Below are 22,045 nucleotides of genomic sequence, written 5' to 3'. Positions count from 1 at the left end.
AATACTTTCTGTTTTATTTATTACCAATTGTATCTGGACATTTTAATTCAACTTCAACAAAGATGATGGATTTTGTATGTTTAGGAGTGTTGTATACCAAATAATAAAAATGTATAGCCCATAAATGTGTATATAATGTAAAATATTTTATGCCTATGTATTTTCACATTTAAAATGTTTAAAATAAATGTAATTTTGTGACAAAAATCATGTCTTCATTTTACAGTACACAATTAAAGCAGTTTACAGTAATCTTATATTGCTTTGACAAAAAAATTAAAAAAATACAGCAGTAATAATAGAACACTGTGAAATGTACGGTAACTTGCTGGCATCAATTAGCAAGTAAGTTGCTGTGTTCTATTCCACAGTATGCATACTGTAAATGTAATCTGTAACGAAGCGGGACTGAGGCGGAGATCCATTTGCAAGCTTTTATTACAAAAATAAGCGTGGTCGTACAGGCAGGGTAAATCAGGAGCAAACAGGAGCAGCAAAGGACAGGCAGGGTCATAGTCAGGTTACAGGCGGTAGGTCAAAAGGCAGGCAAATATCACTCACAGAACAGTATACAAGGCAATGATCAGGACAGGCAGCAACGGATCAAAAACAGGAACAGACAAGGTCGAGAACAGACAGGCAAACAGGGAATAAACGCTCGGAAATTGCAACAACAGTTAACAATACTTCGCGGTGAGGTGGTGTGAGTGGAAGTCCTTTATAGTCCTGATAATGAGCAGCAGCTGGGTGAGGTGATCAGTGTGGATGTGGCAACAGGTGATTGGTGTGATGAGTGCATGTGATAGGTAGAGAGGATTGTGGGAAGTGTAGTCCGGGAACTGACAGGAGCAGACGGTGATCATGACATAATCACAGTAACTATTTTGTTACCGTTTTTACTATTATAAAGTAATTTTACTGTAATAATCAATGCAGTAAAAAAATAGTTACTGTGATTTACAGGTACTATTTTGTTACTGTGTTTATTATTACAGTAAAATTATACTGTATAATAGTAAACAGTAACAAAATAGTTACTGTGATTATATTTACAGTAAGCATACTGTGGAATAGAACACAGCAACTTACTTGCTAATTGCTGCCAGCAAGTTACCGTACATTTTACAGTGTTCTTCTTACAGTGTTGCTGTTGTATCGCTGTTGGAAGTGTATATAAAGAGAATTTGCTTTTGTAGAGCAGAAAACGTTATTTATCATGCACTTTGCAGACCTTTTACATTCACACACAGCTATATACACACTGCATTAATGTCTGAAAAAGCATAATAGGGGCACAAGTTGTCTCTTCATTTTAAATGGACAGTAATATATAGTTAATCATGTCTGACAACTCGACAAATATGTTTTCAGTATTATTGATATATCATCGCATTACAAATGAACTGGTTCTATGCATTTATTTCTATTCAAAGTAATGAAAATTGATTGAATTAAACTGCTCCAGCAGCTTCACACACAAATCTTTTCACTTGAAAACAGAAAGCATCTGTCCAGAAATCCGTCTCTCCCGCTGGATGTCCCAGACTAGCACAGTCTTCACCGGCCGGATGGCCTTTAGTCCAGTTGTCAGGTTCTCTGACTCCATTCTCTCGCTTTATCCAGAATCTGAAGAACCAAAAAACAAAACACATCTGAGTAGCTTCAAGTATTGGTTGTTTTTCCATGCAAAGGTTGTATTTTAATCATTATAGAAGCTCTTACTCTACTGAATCATTAAGTGGCTGGTTGTTCACCCAAAACCAGTGTCCCTCAGTGTCCAAATCATTCAGACCAATCCAGTGAGTCACTTTAACTTTAGAGGTAAGAAAATCCTGATGAAGAGAAAAGTTCATAGTGAGATCAGATGTAATGTCAATGTCAATGCAATTTTATTTCTATAGAACTACTACACACAACACCAGTTGAGCAGTGCGCATAACATCAATGCAAACGACAATAAAAAAAAGAAAAAAAATGTATATATATCACCATATAAATAAGAAAAACCATAAAAACAAAACACACAATAAATTTCATCCTTATCCATATGCTAGTTCAAAAAGGTATGTTTTTAACCTAGATTTAAAAACAGATATGGAAGGAGCAAATCTAATACTGAACGGTAACGCATTCCACAATCTGGGAGCAGCTACTGAAAAGGTGCGGTCACCTCTACTTTTCAGCTTTGTTTTCGGAATACGTAACAATCTCTGATTAGACCGGAGTGACACAACTGGATGATGTTCTGTCAGTAAATCTGAAAGGTAAGGAGGGACCAAACCATTTAAAGATTTAAATACTAAAAGAAGAATTTTAAAATCAATACGGTATCGTACAGGCAACCAGTGCAAAGACTGTAGCACTGGAGTAATATGGTCCCGTTTTTTAGTGCTTGTCAAAAGTCTTGCTGCCGCATTTTGTACAATCTGTAACCGGGATAAAGCTGTTTGGCTAATACCGTAATACAGTGAATTGCAATAGTCTAGCCTTGATGATATAAATACATGAATTATTCATTCAAAATTTTTAAAAGATAAGACAGGTTTTACTTTAGATAAAATACGAAGCTGAAGAAAACAGGATTTGACTACTAAATTTATCTGCTTGTCAAATTTTAGACCATCATCAAAAACAAATCCCAAGTTCTTCGGCTTTGCAGAAAGTGTTAAAATACCTAGCGTTATTTGACTAGGAGAGTTAGATGAACCCAAAACTATCACTTCAGTTTTATTTTCATTCAAATTGAGAAAATTTAAAGATAACCAAGCTTTCATGTCAGATAGGCAGGCCCTAAGTGTTTCCAGGCCATTATTATTAGGTTTTAGGGGTAAATAAACATGAGTGTCGTCCGCATAGCAATGGAATGACAACCCATGTTTCCTAAAGATCGACCCTAATGGGAGCATATACAATGTAAATTGAATGGGAGCTAAAATGGATCCCTGAGGAACACCACAAGACACAAGGTTCAGAGCAGAGAATTGTATACTATTTAAGGTCAACATAAAGCAGTTCCCTTTCGATACTCTCACTCATACTGCGTATGGGAAAAGATCCTTTTTCCTCCTTGCTGAAGCCTATTTCAATAGCGCAGTGAAACTGCACGTCTATTGGCTCAAAGGAATGAAACTCTTTGAACCAATAATGGCACGGCGTAGTCGCGCGAGCCTATTGCGAAACAGCGCGCCAACAAGCCCGCCAAAATGGGCGTGGCCTATGGCTATATAAGCCAGCGTTTCGCCATGGGATTCAGTTCTCTCTCCTTCAGCGACGACTACGCTTCGCTGGATTTCCTGCTGATCGCCTTCGCCGCTGGAACGAGCTCTCTCTCCGCCGTATAAGAGGCTTCGCAGAGGACAGCTGCTCCCGCCGGCGTCGCAGCAGACTGCCGCCCAGAGCGCCGCTCTCGACCGCCCGCCGCGAGCTTCAAACGGATTCTACCGCCGCTGCTATGAGCTTCTTCAACGGTCTATACCGCTCTAAAAGAGCCCACCCAAGCGCCGTTTTAACGGCGGCAGCGTTGTTTAAAATGCCGCGTCACGCTTGTGGCACCTGCAGAGCCCCTCTGCAGGACGATGACGGCCATGGTGAGTGCGTCGGATGTCTGGGCAAGCCCCACGCGGAAGCCGCGCTCACCGAGACTTCATGCCCGCACATGCTCGCTTCTCTCCGCGCTAGGATCGCTTTCTTCACTGAAAGCGGCTCCCCCTCCCGCGCCTTCCCGTCTTCTTCCTCCCGCGTGCCGGCCAGGAAGAGACAGCGAGGCAGAGGAGCTCAGCACCCGGAGTTGGGGGAGCTTACGCCGGCCCAGCGCCCGCATACCTCTCCCTCTCCCGCAAGAGAGCCGTCCCCGTCCTCTTCGCACGCCCGGAGCAGCATCCCTCAGCGGAAGCGAGTGACCTCGTCTCCTTCGGCGGCTCGGAGGATGAGCAGCTTAACGACTCCATGTCGCTCGCAGCATCTGAACCGGAGGAGTGGGTCGGCGAGGAGGAGCCCGCCCCCCTGCCGTCACTAGAGCCCATTGACTCCAGGCCAGGAACGGACGACGAATTACTCCCCATCCTCTCCAAGGCCGTCGAGGAGCTCGACCTGGAATGGGCTGCACCTGAAGAGCCGACTCGCAGTATGCTGGATGAGTGGTTTCAACCGGGGCCCCGCCAGACCCCTCGCCAGCGATCTGCACCCTTCTTCCCTGAGGTCCACGCGGAGCTGACGAAGTCATGGCGTGCTCCCTTCTCCGCCCGCCTTCGCACTTCTTCACCCGCGGCTCTCACCTCGGTTGACGGCTCACGTGAGAAGGGCTACGAGCAGATGCCGCCGCTGGACAAAGCCGTGGCCACTCACCTCTGCCCGCCCGCGGCCGTGGGCTGGAAAAGCAAGAGGGCCCTTCCCTCCAAGCCCTGCCGTACGACCTCAGCCATTGCCGGCCGAGCGTACTCCTCAGCAGGGCAAGCTGCATCAGCGCTACACACGATGGCCATCCTTCAGGTCTTCCAGGCCAAACTTCTCCGTACCCTGGATGAGTCTGGAATTGACGTGCCGGCCTTCCGTGACCTACGCAGCGCCACTGACCTGGCCCTGCGCACCACAAAGACCACTGCCCAGGCCATAGGAAGGTCCATGGCCAATTTGGTTGTGTTGGAGCACCATCTCTGGCTTAACCTCACAGAGATTAAGGATGCAGACAAGATGGCCTTCCTGGACGCCCCTGTCTCACCCTCAGGTCTCTTCGTCCCAAGCAATGCGACATTTTCTGCCGAAGCGCTCCAGCTCTTCATCCGCTGCAAGTCGGTCCAAACCTGCGCCGACCCAGCTTCAGAGCAAACCCGCCCCTTCCGCATCTCAAGCAGCGTCACCTAAGAAGCAGCGCCAGCGAGCCCGCCCTGCGAAGCGCTCCACGCTCCTGAGACGCCAGGGTCCCCGGCCTAGGATAGTGCTGGACCCGATGCCTCCGGCATCTTCCTGATCTACAAGGAAGAAAGAGGATGGGGTAAAGTCTTGCCACGGCCGGACCACCCCAAAAGCTCTCTCGCATGCATTCCCCGCCACCTCGCTTAGTTCCAGGTGTTGGGAATCAATGGGTGACGTGCCCTGGGCCCACGGATGTTGCGCCCACACAAACCGCCGTTTTGATGGCGAACCCAATATTTTTAAATTCCCAAAAAGAGAGCAAATCCCTCTGAGAGAGATGGTGATCCGAGTTTTGAATTACCTTGACGACTGGCTCATACTGGCCCAGTCTCGTACCGAGTTAGAACACCACAGATCCGTGCTCCTCAGCCACCTTCAGTGCCTGGGACTCAATTTTGCCAAGAGCTCGCTGCTCCCCAGCCAACGTATCACGTTCCTGGGCGCAGTCTTCGACTCAGTCCATACGAGGGCTGTGGTCTCGATTCAGAAGCTCTCGGCATCGATCAGGAACAATGTCCGTTACCCTCTGAAGTCCTTCCAGAGGATGCTGGGTCTGATGGCTTCCGCCTCCCTGGTACTGCAGCTCGGCCTCCTCCGAATGCGGCCTCTGCAATACTGGCTGAAACTCAGGGTTCCACTGCACGCTTGGCGGCATGGCCGCTTCTTAGTCAGGGTCAATCAGGCCAGTGTCACAGCTCTGAGACCTTGGTCAGACCCCAGCTGGTTCAAGCGTGGAGATCCCCTTCAAGCGGTGTCAAGAAGGAGGGTGCTCTCGACGGACGCCTCCAACACGAGTTGGGGAGCCATTTTCGAGGGCAGACCAGCATTCGGCTCGTGATCCCACGAGCAGAGCCATCTGCACATCAACTGCCTCGAGATGCTGACAGTAGAATGTGCCCTGGCCGCGTTCCAGAGGTTCCTGAAAGGACACAATGTCTTGGTCCAATGGGACAGCATGATGGTCGTGTCGTATATAAATCACCAGGGAGGCCTGTCGTCCAGCCGCCTTTGTGCCCTGACAAAGCGCCTCCTCGAATGGGCAGCGCCCAGGCTACGGTCGCTCAGAGTGACCCACATACCTGGAAAATCGAACTTGGGGGCAGACATGCTGTCACGGAGCAATGTCCCCTCGGACGAGTGGATGCTCCATCCCCAGACGGTTCAAAAAATATGGGAAATCTTCGGGAAGGCAGAGGTAGACCTCTTCGCCTCAGAAGACACTTCTCACTGCCCAACCTTCTTTTCAAAGGAAAAGGATGCGCTGGCCCCTGACTGGCCCAGGCTCCTCCTATATGCCTTTCCCCCGATCGCGATGATTCCTTACGTCATCGAACGGATCAGGGAAGTCAAACACAGAGTCCTCCTGGTGGCCCCACTCTGGAGGACCCAAATCTGGTCCTCGGAGCTGTTCAGGCTCTCCACGAGAGCCCCATGGCCAATCCCCTTGAGACGAGACCTCCTCTCTCAGGCAAAAATGACGATCTGGCACCCCCAGCCCGGGCTATGGGCTCTGCACCTGTGGTCCCTCGATGGGAGCCGATAAATCTCCCCGGGAACATTCTGCACAGCATTTCTCAAGCTAGAGCTCCGTCTACCAGGCGTCTCTATGCTCAAAAATGGTCGGTCTTTGCTGACTGGTGCTCAACGCGCAGCGTCGACCCTGTGGAGAGTGACATATCTCAGATATTGTCTTTCCTCCAAGAACGGCTGGACAGAGGTCTGACCCCTTCCACGCTCAAGGTCTACATTGCAGCCATTGGAGCGTTTCACGCCCCTATCGCTGGCCAGACGGTGGGAAGAAACGGCTTCATTGTCCGTTTCCTAAGAGGTGCTAGGCGTCTTAACCCCCTAGACCACTTACCGTTCCCTCTTGGGACCTCTCCACTGTCCTTGCAGCCCTCAAGGGTCCACCCTTTGAGCCGCTACGGTCAGCTGATCTCCGGCCCTTAACGCTCAAAACCTGGCATCGGTTAAGCATGTTGGCGACCTGCAGGCTCTCTCTGTGAGCCCTGCATGCCTTGAATTCGGGCCCAACGACTCTAAGGTCGTTCTGAAGCCCAGACATGGCTATATCCCCAAGGTGCTCTCGACCCCGTTCAGAGCACAGATCATTTCCCTCTCGGCGCTACCTCCTTCTTTGGATGAGTGAGAGGTGCAATTGCTCTGCCCCGTTAGGGCATTGAGGGTCTATATTGAGCGTTCCGAACCATTCAGGCAATCGGACAAACTCTTCGTCTGCTTTGGAGGCTGCACCAAGGGGTCTCCGGTCTCAAAGCAACGCCTCTCGCGTAGGTCCTCGCCGTCCACTTTTGTCAGGTTTTACAACTTGGACATCCCGGCCTTACATGCTCGGGTCCTCTCGGTATGATACGATGGCCTCTTCGAGCCCCGTCGTCACACCTCCTCAGGGGTCTCCCTGCTCCTGTGTACCTAGGGTTCGACGGCCTTGGCCCCTCACGTGTCCTCTGGGCCCTCTCGCGCCCATGATATGTTTTGTCGTTCCCTGTTTGAGCCAATAGACGTGCAGTTTCACTGCGCTATTGAAAAAGGCTTCAGCAAGGAGGAAAAAGGAGCTTTTCCCATACGCAGTACTCGTTTCCGTATCTCAGGGAACCGAGGTTACGAACGTAACTGAGTACGTTTTCAAGAAATAGCAGAAGTCACACTTCTAAGAGAAAACTAAACCAAGAGCGCATCTTATAGGCTAAATTAACCGAAACTCAGCGTATAGGCTGCTTGCCTCGCAGGCATGAGAAATAGTTCTACAGAAAGCTTGAAATATCTAAAAACGAAAAGAAATAGGCTACTCTGATTATGTAGACTAAACCGAAAGAAATGTACATTCTCTCTCTAGGCACGTCCAGTATATGCGGAGATGATGAGAGTCAGCAATGTCAACCTCATCTTCGCAGCCGACACTGATTCAGAAAACATTACTTTATTAATAAACAATTAAAATGTCTCCTTGCTGTTTTGGTCACATTCATAATTATTACTTTTGCCGTGTTTTTATGGCAAGCTTTATGCGTGCGCTTAAGTTCTATATAGCCTATATTACATAAACGCTCATTATTATGGTTTATTCGCTCCAGTATTTAAGAAATTAAATTAATATAAATGTGATTAGTCAACTATCCGCTTAAATTAATAACTACTAGTCGACTAGAAAAACTTATTTCACATATAGGCCTAGGTATCCTGCATGTCACAAAGGGTATTCTGGCTTGAGCTCGCGTTCCGCTCGCATGCTCACAGAAACACACACACAGAGCATTGTTTATTATTATCACTTTAAAATTATATTTGTGTATGGCTAACCGCAGCACACACCAGAGAAAAAACTTTGCAGTTCCTATGGCTGAGAGAGAGCTTACTCGGATGAAAACCGCTTCTGTGAGCTCAATTATATTAACGTGGCATTTTTTGCCAGTAACGGTAACGGCATTGTAACGGGAGAAAAAGTAATTCGTTTGATTACTCGTTACCAGTGGCGTAACTTTGTTTTAAAAAGTGGGTGGGACAGGAATGTGTATGTGGGGGAGGGGGGTATTGTAATAGTATTATTAATATAATAATATGATATTAAAATTAATATGATAGTTTCTTCCTTACATCTGCTATAATACAATATGTCTCGAAAGTATGTACATTAGTTAATAATTACGTGGATCCGCTGTTGAAAATAGATTGTCCTGATGGATTGGAGGCAACATTTTCGTTTAGCATGCAAGAGATTCTGGGTTCGAATCCAACCATGTATGATTTATTTTTTTCTCTCATTAAAACCAAAGATGTTCGTCAGTGATTGTATATCAAGAGCAGGGACACGTATATGTATATTTTGTTTTGTGATTCAACGTAACGAATAGAAAGTCTCTGCAACAGTTAAGCGATAGATTGAAGGGCTCGTCCATGTGAACACTGCACAGTGTGCACGAGCGCCAAGAAAACACTGTTGCGCCTCTGATAACAGCGACAACGAGCACTCAACATGATTTCAAAAACAACACATCCCAGCGCCAGATCGACTATTATTAACACAAATTGATAATCAACTAGAGGTGTTTCTTTTGTATTAGATATCCGCGAGATGCCGCGATATGTTTCAAAAAGTGGTGGGGACAATATCGACCATTTCAAAAAGTGGTGGGGACATGTCCCACCCGTCCCACCCGCAAATTACGCCTATGCTCGTTACTGAAAAAAGTAACGACGTTAGTAACGCCGTTTATTTATAACGCCATTATTCCCATCACTGACCACAACCAAACAAATTAATTTCCAATACTTCTCTACTTTTCTGCTTTTAACTTCTGCTTTAGCTTCATTCAGTTTCATTCAGAAATATCAACATGTTCTCCAATCAATACGACCATATAGGTCGTTTGTCACTTCCCTGAAATACGACTCACAGGAGCTTTTACTAAAGTGGCGTCCCTATCGACAACAGGACACTTTCATTTTAATTCATGAAATACGACCCATAGAAGCATTTGCTTTCATTTTAATGCATTGTTCCCTTTTATCTGCATTGGATTTCGGGTTTTGCGTAGCTCAACTGGTAGAGCATTGCAATAACAATATGCAATCATGTGAGCATGCGATTGGGGGTTCGATCCCAGGTAACACATGATCATAAAGTGTAAATGCACTATAAATCACTAAGGTTAGGTTTAGGGATTGGGTGGGTGTAGTCATTAATAAAATGTAATTTTGGTAAATTGAAATAGGAGAAATGGTGTAAAAAGTCCACACATTGCATTTAAATGAACACGCATTTTGATTGGTAATGACAGTCATACGTCATTTCATGACGACAGACATAACACGACACTGTAATTATTTTTACGCCCACTAGAGGGCGCATGACTTCAACACGTAAATATAGGTCGTAATTTGGAACTTAAACGACCTATAGGGTCGTTTTTTTTTTGGAAGACAGTCTCTTTTTTCTCCAGCTTAATATTATGATTGCTAAAAATGTCATCAGTGGTCATAAAGAAGTCTTAATTCAGGCCTATAAAGAAAACTGTCATAACAGTGTAATTTTAATTCGCTAACAAGGGTTTCTGAATTTTAGCTCCTTTAAAGGTTCTTCACTGAACAATGCACGTCAATAAAGAACATTTATTTATAGGAGTATACAAAGTGTTGAACTGCAGATCACACCTGCTCTGCTTGGCTGTTTATGATCACTAGATGTCCTCCTAGAGTCACACAGTGATCTCGACTCTGTGTCCAGTTCATCATGACCGTAGAGAAGAAGTAACACTTTCCCCCAAAATGAATCCAGTGGATGGAACAAAGTGCACAACCTGTGCTGTCTTTTGAGAAAGAGGTAGTGACAATTTTTTCAGACTCATTTTATCTTTATTTTAGTAATTGTGCTTATTTACAGTATGTGTGTAGAATGTATTTTAAACTTTGCAAAAGGCTGAAATCATAAGACGTACGATTTAATCTGTTCAGCTTTCTAAGTGTCTCCTCAAGCTGGTTGTGAAGCTCATCAAACTGCTGTTTGTAATCTGTATCCAAATCACAGAAGCACAGCATCAGATTTTGGTGGTAGCCTAGACATTTAAGCTATTTTTGTTCTCTGCACAAATCAGAAGTGAAATTTTCTGGTTGCTGTACTTCCCTCACCTATGGCATTGTGGTCCTGATCAGAAACAGACATATTGAAATCTGAATTTAAAAAAAGCAACAGATGACAAATAAACAGAATATCACATGCTTAAATTTAGACATGAAAGATAAGTTTAGAAGTAAAATAGTTACGTGTTGAATGTGTTAGAAGCACCGCCAGTGTACAGACACCTCCGAGAGCAAAGACGATACCGACACTGAGAACCATCAGAAGAACTTTAGCCCATTTATGTAGAGCAGCTTTTTTCTTGAGGGTCTTTTGATCTGTGATTAGAAGTCAGGGTAAGTTTCTAATAATTATGTATTCAAGTCAAACATCTAAAAAAAAGAAGAAAATACAGTAGATATACATATGTATAAATAAGGGAAAATGTACATAATGCTGTGTAAAACATAAGAACTTGACAAATATTTAAATAAATGCACATTAAATATTAATTTAAGTGTGTATGTCCTAGCGTAAGCTTTTTGAAGAATACAGAAGCGGAATGGTGGAAGCATTTGAAAGGCGATCATTTGTGTTTATAAAGCATATACAGTTGTATTTTTTTTAGAAAATGACTGATCGTTTCACTAGATAAGACCCTTATTCCTCGTCTGGTATCATTTAAAGCCCTTTGAAGCTGCAATGAAACTGTAATTTTGACCTTCAACTGTTTGAAGTCTACTGAAGTCCACTATAAGGAGAATAATCCTGGAATGTTTTCATCAAAAACCTTAATTTCTTTTCGACTGATAAAAGAAAGACATGAACATCTTGGATGACATGGGGGTGAGTAAATTATTAGGAAAATTTTATTTAGAAGTGAACTAATCCTTAAAAGTGAGCATATACAGGGAGTGCAGAATTATTAGGCAAGTTGATTTTCTGATCATATTTTTTTTCCAAGCACATATTACCAATTCCAATCCACATCAATCTTAATAACTACTATTAATATTGTTTTTAATCATTTATAAGTGATATATAATTGTTCATGAAGGCTGGAAATGAAGAATGCCCTATATTCAGGTGTGCAGAATTATTAGGCAGGTTTTCTTTTACAGATAAAATGAGCCAAAAAAGAGATTTAACTCAGACTGAAAAGTCAAAAATTATTAAATACTCATGAGAAGGCCGCAATACTAATGTAATACTAGAAATTGCAAAGTTAAAGCATGACCATTGGACAGTGAAATGCTCATTGGGTCAGCGGGGTCATACAAAAACAGGTGGAAAAGAAAAGACACGTTAACTGCAAAAGAATTAAGAATTAAGGTGAACAGTTAAGTGTGAAACCATCAGGAACCCTTTAGTCTCCAGTGCCACCATTTCCCAGTACTGAAACCTACCTGGAGTCTTCAGAAGTGTGAGGTGTCAGGATCTCAGAGACTTAGGTTAGGTGAAGAATCCTAAAAAATGACCCGCTCTTAATAAGAATCACAAGCTGAAGTGTTATAAAATACATGAAGACTGGGTTTTTATAGGCCTTATAGACAGACAGCTTGAGAGTGACTCCTGAAGGACCAGCACCACATCCTCTTGTACCACTGTTTGAAGAATTTATCTTACAGAATCTGGCAGTAAGGTGTGGGAGTTCACTTTTAGTCCATCTCTTATCCTGAAATGTCCATCTTGCAGAGATGGACTAAATGATCTTCCAAAACTTACTGCCAGATTCTGGAAGATAAATTCTTCAAACAGTGGTACAAGAGGATGTGGTGCTGGTCCTTCAGGAGTCACTCTCAAGCTGTCTGTCTATAAGGCCTATAAAAACCCAGTCTTCATGTATTTTATAACACTTCAGCTTGTGATTCTTATTAAGAGCGGGTCATTTTTTAGGATTCTTCACCTAACCTAAGTCTCTGAGATCCTGACACCTCACACTTCTGAAGACTCCAGGTAGGTTTCAGTACTGGGAAATGGTGGCACTGGAGACTAAAGGGTTCCTGATGGTTTCACACTTAATTCTTCACCTTAATTCTTAATTATTTTGCAGTTAACGTGTCTTTTCTTCTCCAGCTGTTTTTGTATGACCCCCGCTGACCCAATGAGCATTTCACTGTCCAATGTTCATGCTTTAACTTTGCAATTTCTAGTATTACATTAGTATTGCGTCCTTCTCATGAGTATTTAATAATTTTTGACTTTTATGTCTGAGTTAAATCTCTTTTTTGGCTCATTTTATCTGTAAAAGAAAACCTGCCTAATAATTCTGCACACCTGAATATAGGGCATTTTTCATTTCCAGCCTTCATGAACAATTATATGTCACTTATAAATGATTAAAAACAATATTAATAGTAGTTATTAAGATTGATGTGGATTGGAATTGGTAAAATGTGCTTGGAAAAAAAATATGATCAGAAAATCAACTTGCCTAATAATTCTGCACTCCCTGTAGTGAGCATTGATGCTCCCTGGTTTTCACAGTGCATTGTGGGACTTTTTAGGGAGCAAACGTTTCAGTGCCCTTAAAATGGCTGACTACCTGATTAGTTCCCTGACTACTGAACTAGGGAGCTGATTGAGACACAACCATGGCCTCACCCCCTTTGTTGCGTGTTCTCGGGGGCGGGGTTTATGTAAATTTTAAGGTTAGTGATGTCACCAGCCCAGGAAGAAGCTAGTTGTAGTCCCTACCAGCCATTTGTTGTAGTCCTTAAACAGAGAATTCTTTAAACGAAAATATCTCACTTGCATTGAACTTTGAGCGCACTTTGCAGATGTTGTTTGTGCTCTAACAGCAACATTACACACTAACTAAAGTTAAAAAAGTGAAATCATAATGAACCACACCTTTAATGAGCTCATTGTTTCTGCCTAAATGAATACATGATGCTAGCATGATTTGCATGATCTTAGAACTGAACATTCCTGACATATTGACATTACTTTGACACACCTCTGATATCAGATATAATGTAGAAACATGCATTTTCTGTAAAGCTGCTTTGAAATTATATGTATTGTAGGAACCATGGACGAACCAGACAAATGAACGAGTATTGGAACACGAGTGTTTACCACCGGCATTCGCTGTGTCATGTTTTTTGGATTCATTATGTCGGACTCACTGCAGGTAACTCATAATCTGCAGTTGTTATTCCTGTCTCCTAACAAAAACATGGCCTGTGGAGTGTGGAAAGTTACTGGAGAGCGCAGCCGCGCTCGTCTCGGTCTCTCACAAGGAACGTCACGGCAGTGATTGACAAGCCAGAGGGCCAATCCGCGCACGTCTCTCACATGGAACGTCACGGCAGTGATTGACAAGCCAGAGGGCCAATCCGCGCACGTCTCTCACAAGGAACGTCACGGCAGTGATCGACAAGCCAGAGGGCCAATCGTTTACGCGATGGCCAGAACTCATCTGAGGTGTGACAAACAACTAAGTTTAAATAATCAAACTGCAAGAGAAGACTAGTTCAAGTCAAGACAAAGACAAAAGACAAGAAAGAACATAGTTCTAGAAAGAACCAAGAAAAGACAAGAACCAAGAACTATGGAGTAACAAGAAGAACAGACAAGCAGCTCATTCAAGCCATTCAACTTTCACTCATTTTTCTTTTCTTTGCTTTTACTTAATTTTCTTTGCCGCTGAAAGTCTTGTGTTCTAACCCACTGAGCAAATTACGTCCAGAAGACGTCTTTTTGAGGTCTTGTCTCAGGTTGAAAAGACGTCCACTGAGGGGCCAGAATGAAAGTTTTTATGACGTCTTTTTTTGACGTCTTCTGGACATCCGATATAGACGAACAAGCAGAATCACCAAAGGAGAAAAATCACAATTTTTAAACCACCATCGTGGAGATGAGTGTTTGTTTTAGTTGGGCTCTTGACCCTTGCCTTATTAATGTTAGAGTTTGTTTGGGCAGTTAACTGAGTCATAACAGCCAGACAAGCAAAGAGAAATGATCAGGTGTTGATTATGTTTTCACATAATCATTATTTGACCTGAATCACTCATTTGGAGTCCACTCTCTGAGTTAGATTTACATTACTGATTACAGCAGCACTGTGATTCTACAGCAGAAGATCAGCTTTTACAATAAGATTCACATGATTTCAGAAAAGGTGTGCTGAAAAAAAAAAAAAAAAATTTCCCTCTTAGGCACACACAGACATCAAGAATCATCCTGTGAATCTCAACAGTGGTGGCCATCAAAAAGCATGTTGCAGTGCATTCTGGGAGCCACCAATCAAAATTCACCCATGGCTCCCATCATGCATTGCTTCATGAATAAATTATGAGCTGAATTGTCTTAGTAATTTTCTTTATTCTCACTATTTAAATTTTTCTGTTTTTATGTGACTTTTTAGTAGCTTGTTTTCTAATTTTCAGAGTTGATCTGTTGATCAGAATATGTTGCTTGTCACCGTCATTGAGATTCACAGGTTGATTCTTGATGTCTGTGTGCACCTAATAGAAATATTTTTTTTTTTTTTATCATGTGAAATCTTTCAGATTATATTGATAAAGCTGATCTTCTGCTGTAGAATCACAGTGCTGCTGTAATCAATAATGTAAATCTAACTCAGAGATTGGGCTCTAAATGAGTTCAGTGATTCAGGTCAAATAATGATTATGTGAAAACGTAACCAACACCTGATCATTTCTCTTTGCTTGTCTGGCTGTTATGACTCAGTTAAAACAGCCCAAACAAAAAATATTATTAAGAAGTTAAGGGTCAAGAGCCCAACTAAAGCAAACACTCATCTCCACGATGGTGGCTTAAAAATTGTGATTTTTCTCCTTTGGTGATTCTGCGTGTTCGTCTATATCGGATGTCCAGAACACGTCAAAAAAAGACGTCATAAAAACTTTCATTCTGGCCCCTCAGTGGACGTCTTTTCAACCTGAGACAAGACCTCAAAAAGACGTCTTCTGGACGTAATTTGCTCAGTGGGAAGTTTTGCCGCAAAGTTCAACCAACGACTTTTGCCGCTTCAGCTTTTACTCCAGCCACGACAAAAAGACTTCAATTTTCCAGCAAGCTCAAACGTGATTGGTTTTGACCTAATCACTGTCTGGACCTGAAGAGACGAATCATCGACTTGGAAAACCCTTTTCTACACGCCAATGAGGGAAATTCACATTTAAAGTCAATGCAAGCAAGTACCTCCAGATTAAAACTGAACTGGTGCATTTAAATTTCATTCATGGTTCGTTCAGGTCTTTGAAATGCATTGCTAGGAATTCTGTTAATCATATCACAATCTCTCTCTTAAAACTCTTTCTCTCTCATTTACTCCTTACTGCAATGCGTATGAATGTGTGTGTGTTTGTGTTAGATTAGTTTGTGTTATAATAAATAAAGTCTCTTGTAGATTTTTTTTAAAGAAAGTGTCTTGTATTATGTGCTTCTAAAATTTAATGTCTTAAACTGACGATCTTAAGTTACTGTGCTATAATCAGTGTTTTCACAATTGTTGGATATTTATATTCGCTACAAGAGCTTACGGCTCGAGCAAATGAACGCTGGACGACTCAGTTGCTCGGTCGTAAACTAGCAACTCTTCATAATACCCTAATACATTATTTCATTTGAGCTAATTTTACTTCCTAGGGTGTGTTTTCCCTACAGTATATACAAATAAATGTGAATTGAACTGAATTGAAATGTGCAGCAAAACAACAACAAAACAGTTTAAATCATGGTTGAGAATCAGTTTGACTTCCTTGAAGGAAGGAAGTCTGGTATTTTTTACTCCGAATTAGCTTTTAATAAAAGAAGTTTCTTATGCTCAGAACTTTGATGTTTGTATGCAGTTTGGATGCAGAATGATTAAATGAGAACTGACAGTCATTGATTTGATCGCTTGATTTGATTAATTCAAAATTTACCTGTAAAAGTATTTGTCCTGCTTCGTTGTATGAATGTACATTTTGCATTGCCAAAGCAATAAAATTACAATTACATGGAAGACTAACAATTAAAATAGTATTTGAACAAGAAATTTTGAAGGAAAAACATTCAGAAAAAAAAAAATTATATATATATTAGGGCTGCACGATATATCGCATGAGATTGTCACGCGCATGTCGTCAGTAAAGCCGGTTCCCTGATTACCGCTAAATCGGCATCACCTGATTTCAAATGGAGTGCCATTTAACAGACAGAGCCGTAGTTCACTGACAAACCACGCAATATCGCGTTCATTATCGAAGGCAATACATCTGCGATATGAACGCGATATTGCGTGGCTTATCAGTGATCTACGGCTCTGTCTATTAAATGACGCTCCATTTGAAAGCAGGTGATGCCGATTTAGCGGTAATCAGGGAACCGGCTTTACTGACGAAATGCGCGTGACAATCGCATGCGATATATCGTGCAGCCCTAATATATATATATATATATTATATATATATATACACATATATATACAGTACAGTCCAGTCCAAAAGTTTGGAACCACTAAGATTTTTAATGTTTTTAAAAGAAGTTTCGTCTGCTCACCAAGGCTACATTTATTTAATTAAAAATACAGTAAAAACTGTAATATTGTGAAATATTATTATTATCATTTAAAATAACTGTTTTCTATTTGAATATATTTCACAAAGTAATTTAAGGATGATTTAATGCATCCTTGCTGAATAAAAGTATTAATTTCTTTAATTTATTTTCCAAAAAATAAAAATAAAAATTCTTACTGACCCCAAACTTTTGAACGGTAGTGTATAATGCTACAGAAGCTTTGTATTTCAGATAAAAGCTGTTCTTTTGAACTTTCTATTCATCAAGGAATCCTGAAAAAAAAGTACACAACTGTTTTCAACATTGAAAATAATCATAAATGTTTATTGAGCAGCAAATCAGCATATTAGAATGATTTTTGAAGGATCATGTGACACTGAAGACTGGAGTAACGATGCTGAAAATTCAGCTTTGCATCACAGGAATAAATTACTTTGTCAAATATATTTAAATAGTACACAGTTATTTTAAATTGTAATAATATTTCACAATATTACTGTTTTTTTTACTGTATTTTTAATTAAATAAATGTAGCCTTGGTGAGCAGACGAAACTTCTTTTAAAAACATTAAAAATCTTAGTGGTTCCAAACTTTTGGACTGTACTGTATATATAGGTAATAAATTATTATCATTACAGAAATTGTGTAACAAAATTGATAATCTGTAATAAATTGTCTAACCTTTGTATCGGAAGCATTTGTCACTGGATGAAGTTACTGAACGTATGTAATCTGAATTTTCATAGACTAAATCCATTTCATTAATCTGACAGACGTCTTGCCTCTGAGTGATTGAGTTCAAGGAAGTCACAAAAACTTATCTGTCTCACTACAGATATAAAAATAGCACAGGAAGTCATGGGCAATAGAGCCGCAAATTAAATCAAATGAGTAATCACATTAGCAAAAAACTAAATCCAAAATGGCAGAAATCCAATGACAATTAAAGATGCCCTCGCAGAAAGGGCCCTCGCACCCGGGCTCACCGCCACCCGTTGGCCTTAAGAAAACAGTGAACAGTGGCCGACATGCATTGACTGTAACTGAATATTGCCATGTAGATGTCTTCAGGCCAGGACTATTATTTTTGGCTGTCACAGATGAAAGATGGCCATTGTGAAACAATCGGGGTGAATTCTGTGATCGTGGCTCTTAATCGGTGGTCCTATGTCATACAGTGAGAGAGGTTCAAAGTTGGGTGTTTTCCTGGTCTTGTGAACAAAGATAGCCTATGATTATTTTCTGACAGTTGCTGCTACAACCTACGTCTACCAGCCAGACATGAAATCAACGCGACTGTCATGATCACCCTCTGCTCCTGTCAAACTACACTTCCCACAATCCTCCCTGCCAGTCACATGTTCACTCCACACCAATCACCTGTCGCCACATACAGCCATGCACACACTCCTCACTAATCACCACACCCAGCTGCAGCTCATTACCAGGACTATAAAGGACTTTCACACACACCACTTCACTGCGAGGTCTTGCTAACTCCCGTTACAATTCTGAGCATTTAGAAGAAATGCGACACCACGGTGAATTATGTAATGGCTGTCACGTCACGTCTCCTCTGATCGCCCAGAGTCACGTCACGTCTCCGCTGATCGCCCAGAGTCACGTCACGTCTCCGCTGATCGCCCAGAGTCACGTCACGTCTCCGCTGATCGCCCAGAGTCACGTCACGTCTCCGCTGATCGCCCAGAGTCACGTCACGTCTCCGCCGATCGCCCAGAGTCACGTCACGTCTCCGCCGATCGCCCAGAGCCACGTCATGTCTCTGGATCTGTCCAAGGGCGCAGAGGACTACATTCTAGTGTGGTTGATCCTCCACTGACTTCAGCTCGAGCAGCTGGCATTCCGAAGCCTCAGCCCACCACTTCGCTCTCAAGCCAGCCGACCGCTTCGCACCCAAGCCAGCTGGACGCCACGCATTCAAGTCAGTCGGCCACTTCACTCTCAAGCCTGCCGGCCGCTTCGCACTCAAGCTCGTCGGACGCTTCGCACGCAAGTTCGCCGGTTGCAACGCTCTCAAGATCGCCAGTTGCTATGGACTCATGTTCACCGATTGCAACGCACTCAAATTCACCGGTTGCTATGGACTCAAGCGCCCTGGACGCGATGGACAAGATGGCTGCTTTGCCAGTGCCCACGGGCAAGATGGCCGCCCCTGCAGTGCTCAAGGATGTGGGGGGCGTTCCAGCCATTGAGTCCGCTCCAGAACCCGCTTCAGCCAGGGAGTCTGCTACTGAACACGCACCAACCGGTGAACCATCGCCTCATCCTCGGAAGAGGAGGAGGAGGAGGAAGAAGGCTCCTTCTGTTCTTCCCCCTCTTACGTCCAAGCGTCTTGTCCTGCCGGTGCCACCCAAGCTCCTCGCTCTGCCGGCGCCACCTGTGCTTCTTGCCCTGCCGGCGCCACCTGTGCTTCTTGCCCTCCTCTGCGCCACCTGTGCTCCTTGCTCTTCTGGCACCGCCCAAACTCCTTGTCCCTGTTGAAATCCCTAAAGCCTTTTTTTTTATTGGGTATACCTGAGGGTAGGGAGCTTGTGGGTGGGGAGCCTGCCCGGTCACTGCCGTCATCGGCCTTTGAACTGTTATGGCCATTTATGGACTCTGACCCATCGTGGTCATTTACAGACTCTGACCTGCCGTGGCTGCCTGAGCACCCTGACCCGCTGTGGCTTCCTGAAACTCCTGACCCGCCATGGCTACCCGTGGCACCTGACCCACCATGGCTGCCTGAATTCCTGGGGTTGCATTGGAGACCCTGTTCCGTCTGCCTACATCTCCAATGCACCCCTCCCTAGCTGTTCCTTTTATGCCGGGAGGACGCGCCTTCCGGGAGGGGGGCGTTATGTCATGATCACCCTCTGCTCCTGTCAAACTACACTTCCCACAATCCTCCCTGCCAGTCACATGTTCACTCCACACCAATCACCTGTCGTGACATACAGCCATGCACACACTCCTCACTAATCACCACACCCAGCTGCAGCTCATTACCAGGACTATAAAGGACTTTCACACACACCACTTCACCGCGAGGTCTTGCTAACTCCCATTACAATTCTGAGCATTTATGTCCTGTCTGTTTGTTGTTATTGTTCCTGCCTGTTACCCGTTATTGACCCGTTGCTGCCTGTCCTGACCTGTGCTTTGTATACCGTCCTGTGAGTGATATCTGCCTGTCCTGATCTTTGCCTGCTTCCTGACTACGACTCTGCCTGTCCTTCGCTGTTCCTGTTTGCTCCTGATTGACCCTGCCTGTACGACCACGTTCACCTTTTAATAAAGCTGCATTTGGATCCCCTGCCTGAGTCCCCCTTCGTTACAGCGACATGGCGCTAAAACTTTAAACTTACCTCAAGCTCTTTTCCCTTCTTTCGCCGCTTCCTTTTTTTCAGCACACATAAAAACTACAACTGCCAAAATGTGATTCAACATGGTGTTTTTGTTTACCATGCTGATGCTGGATAATTTTGCCATGCTGATGACGTTTTGTTCTTCTATAGAAACGTGCATCGTAGCTTACGAATCAATAGGTGTCATCATCTTACAGTCAACATGCCACACAAGCGGCCAAGGCTTACAGCACCGCTGGATAGGTCACCTCCGCCCTGCATGCCATGGCTCTCCTGCAAGTGTATCAAGCCAAGGCAGTAAAAGAGCTGCACGAGGGTAGTTCTGACCCAGGGTTAATGCTGGAGCTATGCACAGCGGCGGACCTCACCCTCAGGGCGACGAAAGTCACTGAGCTGTCCCTTGGACAGATGATGTCAAGATTGCTTTGCAGCAATCCACCTGAAGGACACATACTTTCATTTCTCGATTTTACCTCGACACAGACTGTTTCTGCGTTTTGTGTTTGAGTACAGGTTATATCAGTACAAGATCCTCCCCTTCAGGCTGTGGAACCGGTGTCTCCCCATGTTTTGTTTACATGTACGAGCACCTATTCTGACCTTCAGGTTATTTCCCCTGGCTGGTCAACCCAGGTGAGTTCCTCCAGCATCCTCGGCGTGTCTAGTACTTGTGCGTATGCCCCGTTGGTCATCCCGTCCTAGACTAGATGCCCATATTTCTCGGCAGAGTCTACATTGCCATCTCTGTAACGGTATTGACTCCACCCCCTGCATAGGCGGGTTCTACCACAGAGATCTTCCACTGCCCCTTGTCAGTCCATATTCCTTTCCAGATTGGAATAGGCACGCTTATCCAATAGTGAGTTCCAATAATCTCACAGTACAGATTAAATCGAACATCATTGGTTGACATTCTCTGTGCTAAGCCCTGTCATTCTTCTACCGCAGGGGGTGCGGGGGACCAGGAGGCTTATTCGGGGTGCTGGAAGGGCAGCAGTTGTGGCATCTTCCATAGGGTTCCAAATTCGTCAGTCACGTCCCAATTAGTTTTTTTTATTATGCTTACATAAAGTATCAATTAATTAATTTATTTGACTTGCCTCTTCTGATAGGCTGGTTATTGTGACCAGATCGGCTCCTTTTGAAAAACACACATATCCACAGCTCGACCAGTTTATCAGAGTTGAATAAATACAGCTTTCCACAACAAACTATCCAGCCATCCACAGAGCGATTACAAGACTGAGCTGTGAGTAATATATAATAATAATAATAATAATAATAATAATAATAAAAAAATGTAATTAAACTAAATTGAAATATTTATTGTTTGGATAAGATAGTCAAACTGGTTCCATGTGCAAAAATATTCACACTTTGTGTCACATTAAGCATGTAAACTGACACTCACCGTCATAAAAGGACAGCCATTCTCTGAGTGTGTTGTATCTGGTTGTAAGATCATTAAACTGTTTCTTCAGAGCTGATGAAAAGACAATTAAAATGTAAAAGAGAAACAAGAAGCCACTTAGAAAAAAAATGGACTGAAAAGCATGAGGCTATCTTTATATGCTGAATTGGAATGAAAATGTCAAATAAAAGGCAATCAACATGAAGCAGAGGCTGTTGTCTAACTCTACTGTAATTGGTTTTAAATCT

At 43.3% G+C, this 22,045-nt stretch overlaps 1 protein-coding gene across 1 annotated transcript; it reads right to left on the bottom strand.

The window, feature by feature from the left end:
• Positions 1 to 1,451: 1,451 nt before the first annotated feature.
• Positions 1,452 to 17,775, bottom strand: LOC137002029 (C-type lectin domain family 4 member E-like). The gene is made up of 7 exons (XM_067361470.1): positions 17,700 to 17,775; positions 10,690 to 10,821; positions 10,555 to 10,596; positions 10,365 to 10,436; positions 10,081 to 10,235; positions 1,723 to 1,832; positions 1,452 to 1,626 (listed from the first exon to the last, which is right to left on the bottom strand). The coding sequence occupies exons 1-7, from the start codon at positions 17,773 to 17,775 to the stop codon at positions 1,452 to 1,454; spliced, it is 762 nt and encodes a 253-aa protein (XP_067217571.1).
• Between the last annotated feature and the right edge of the window lie 4,270 nt (positions 17,776 to 22,045).

The sequence above is a fragment of the Chanodichthys erythropterus genome, chromosome 15, assembly GCF_024489055.1.
Source record: "Chanodichthys erythropterus isolate Z2021 chromosome 15, ASM2448905v1, whole genome shotgun sequence".
Classification (NCBI taxonomy): Eukaryota; Metazoa; Chordata; class Actinopteri; order Cypriniformes; family Xenocyprididae; genus Chanodichthys; species Chanodichthys erythropterus.
The sequence above is the reverse complement of the archived record's forward strand: the minus strand, read 5'-3'. Positions and strand labels throughout refer to the sequence as shown.

What these genes read in the sequence shown, in the direction of transcription:
- LOC137002029 (XM_067361470.1), bottom strand. Translation starts at nt 17,775, where the DNA reads ATGGATTTAGTCTATGAAAATTCAGATTACATACGTTCAGTAACTTCA. An exon ending in CAAATGCTTCCGATACAAAG is followed by an intron (nt 10,822 to 17,699) that starts GTTAGACAATTT and finishes TTCTAATCACAG; the next exon opens with ATCAAAAGACCCTCAAGAAA. An exon ending in TCAGGACCACAATGCCATAG is followed by an intron (nt 10,437 to 10,554) that starts GTGAGGGAAGTA and finishes ATTTGGATACAG; the next exon opens with ATTACAAACAGCAGTTTGAT.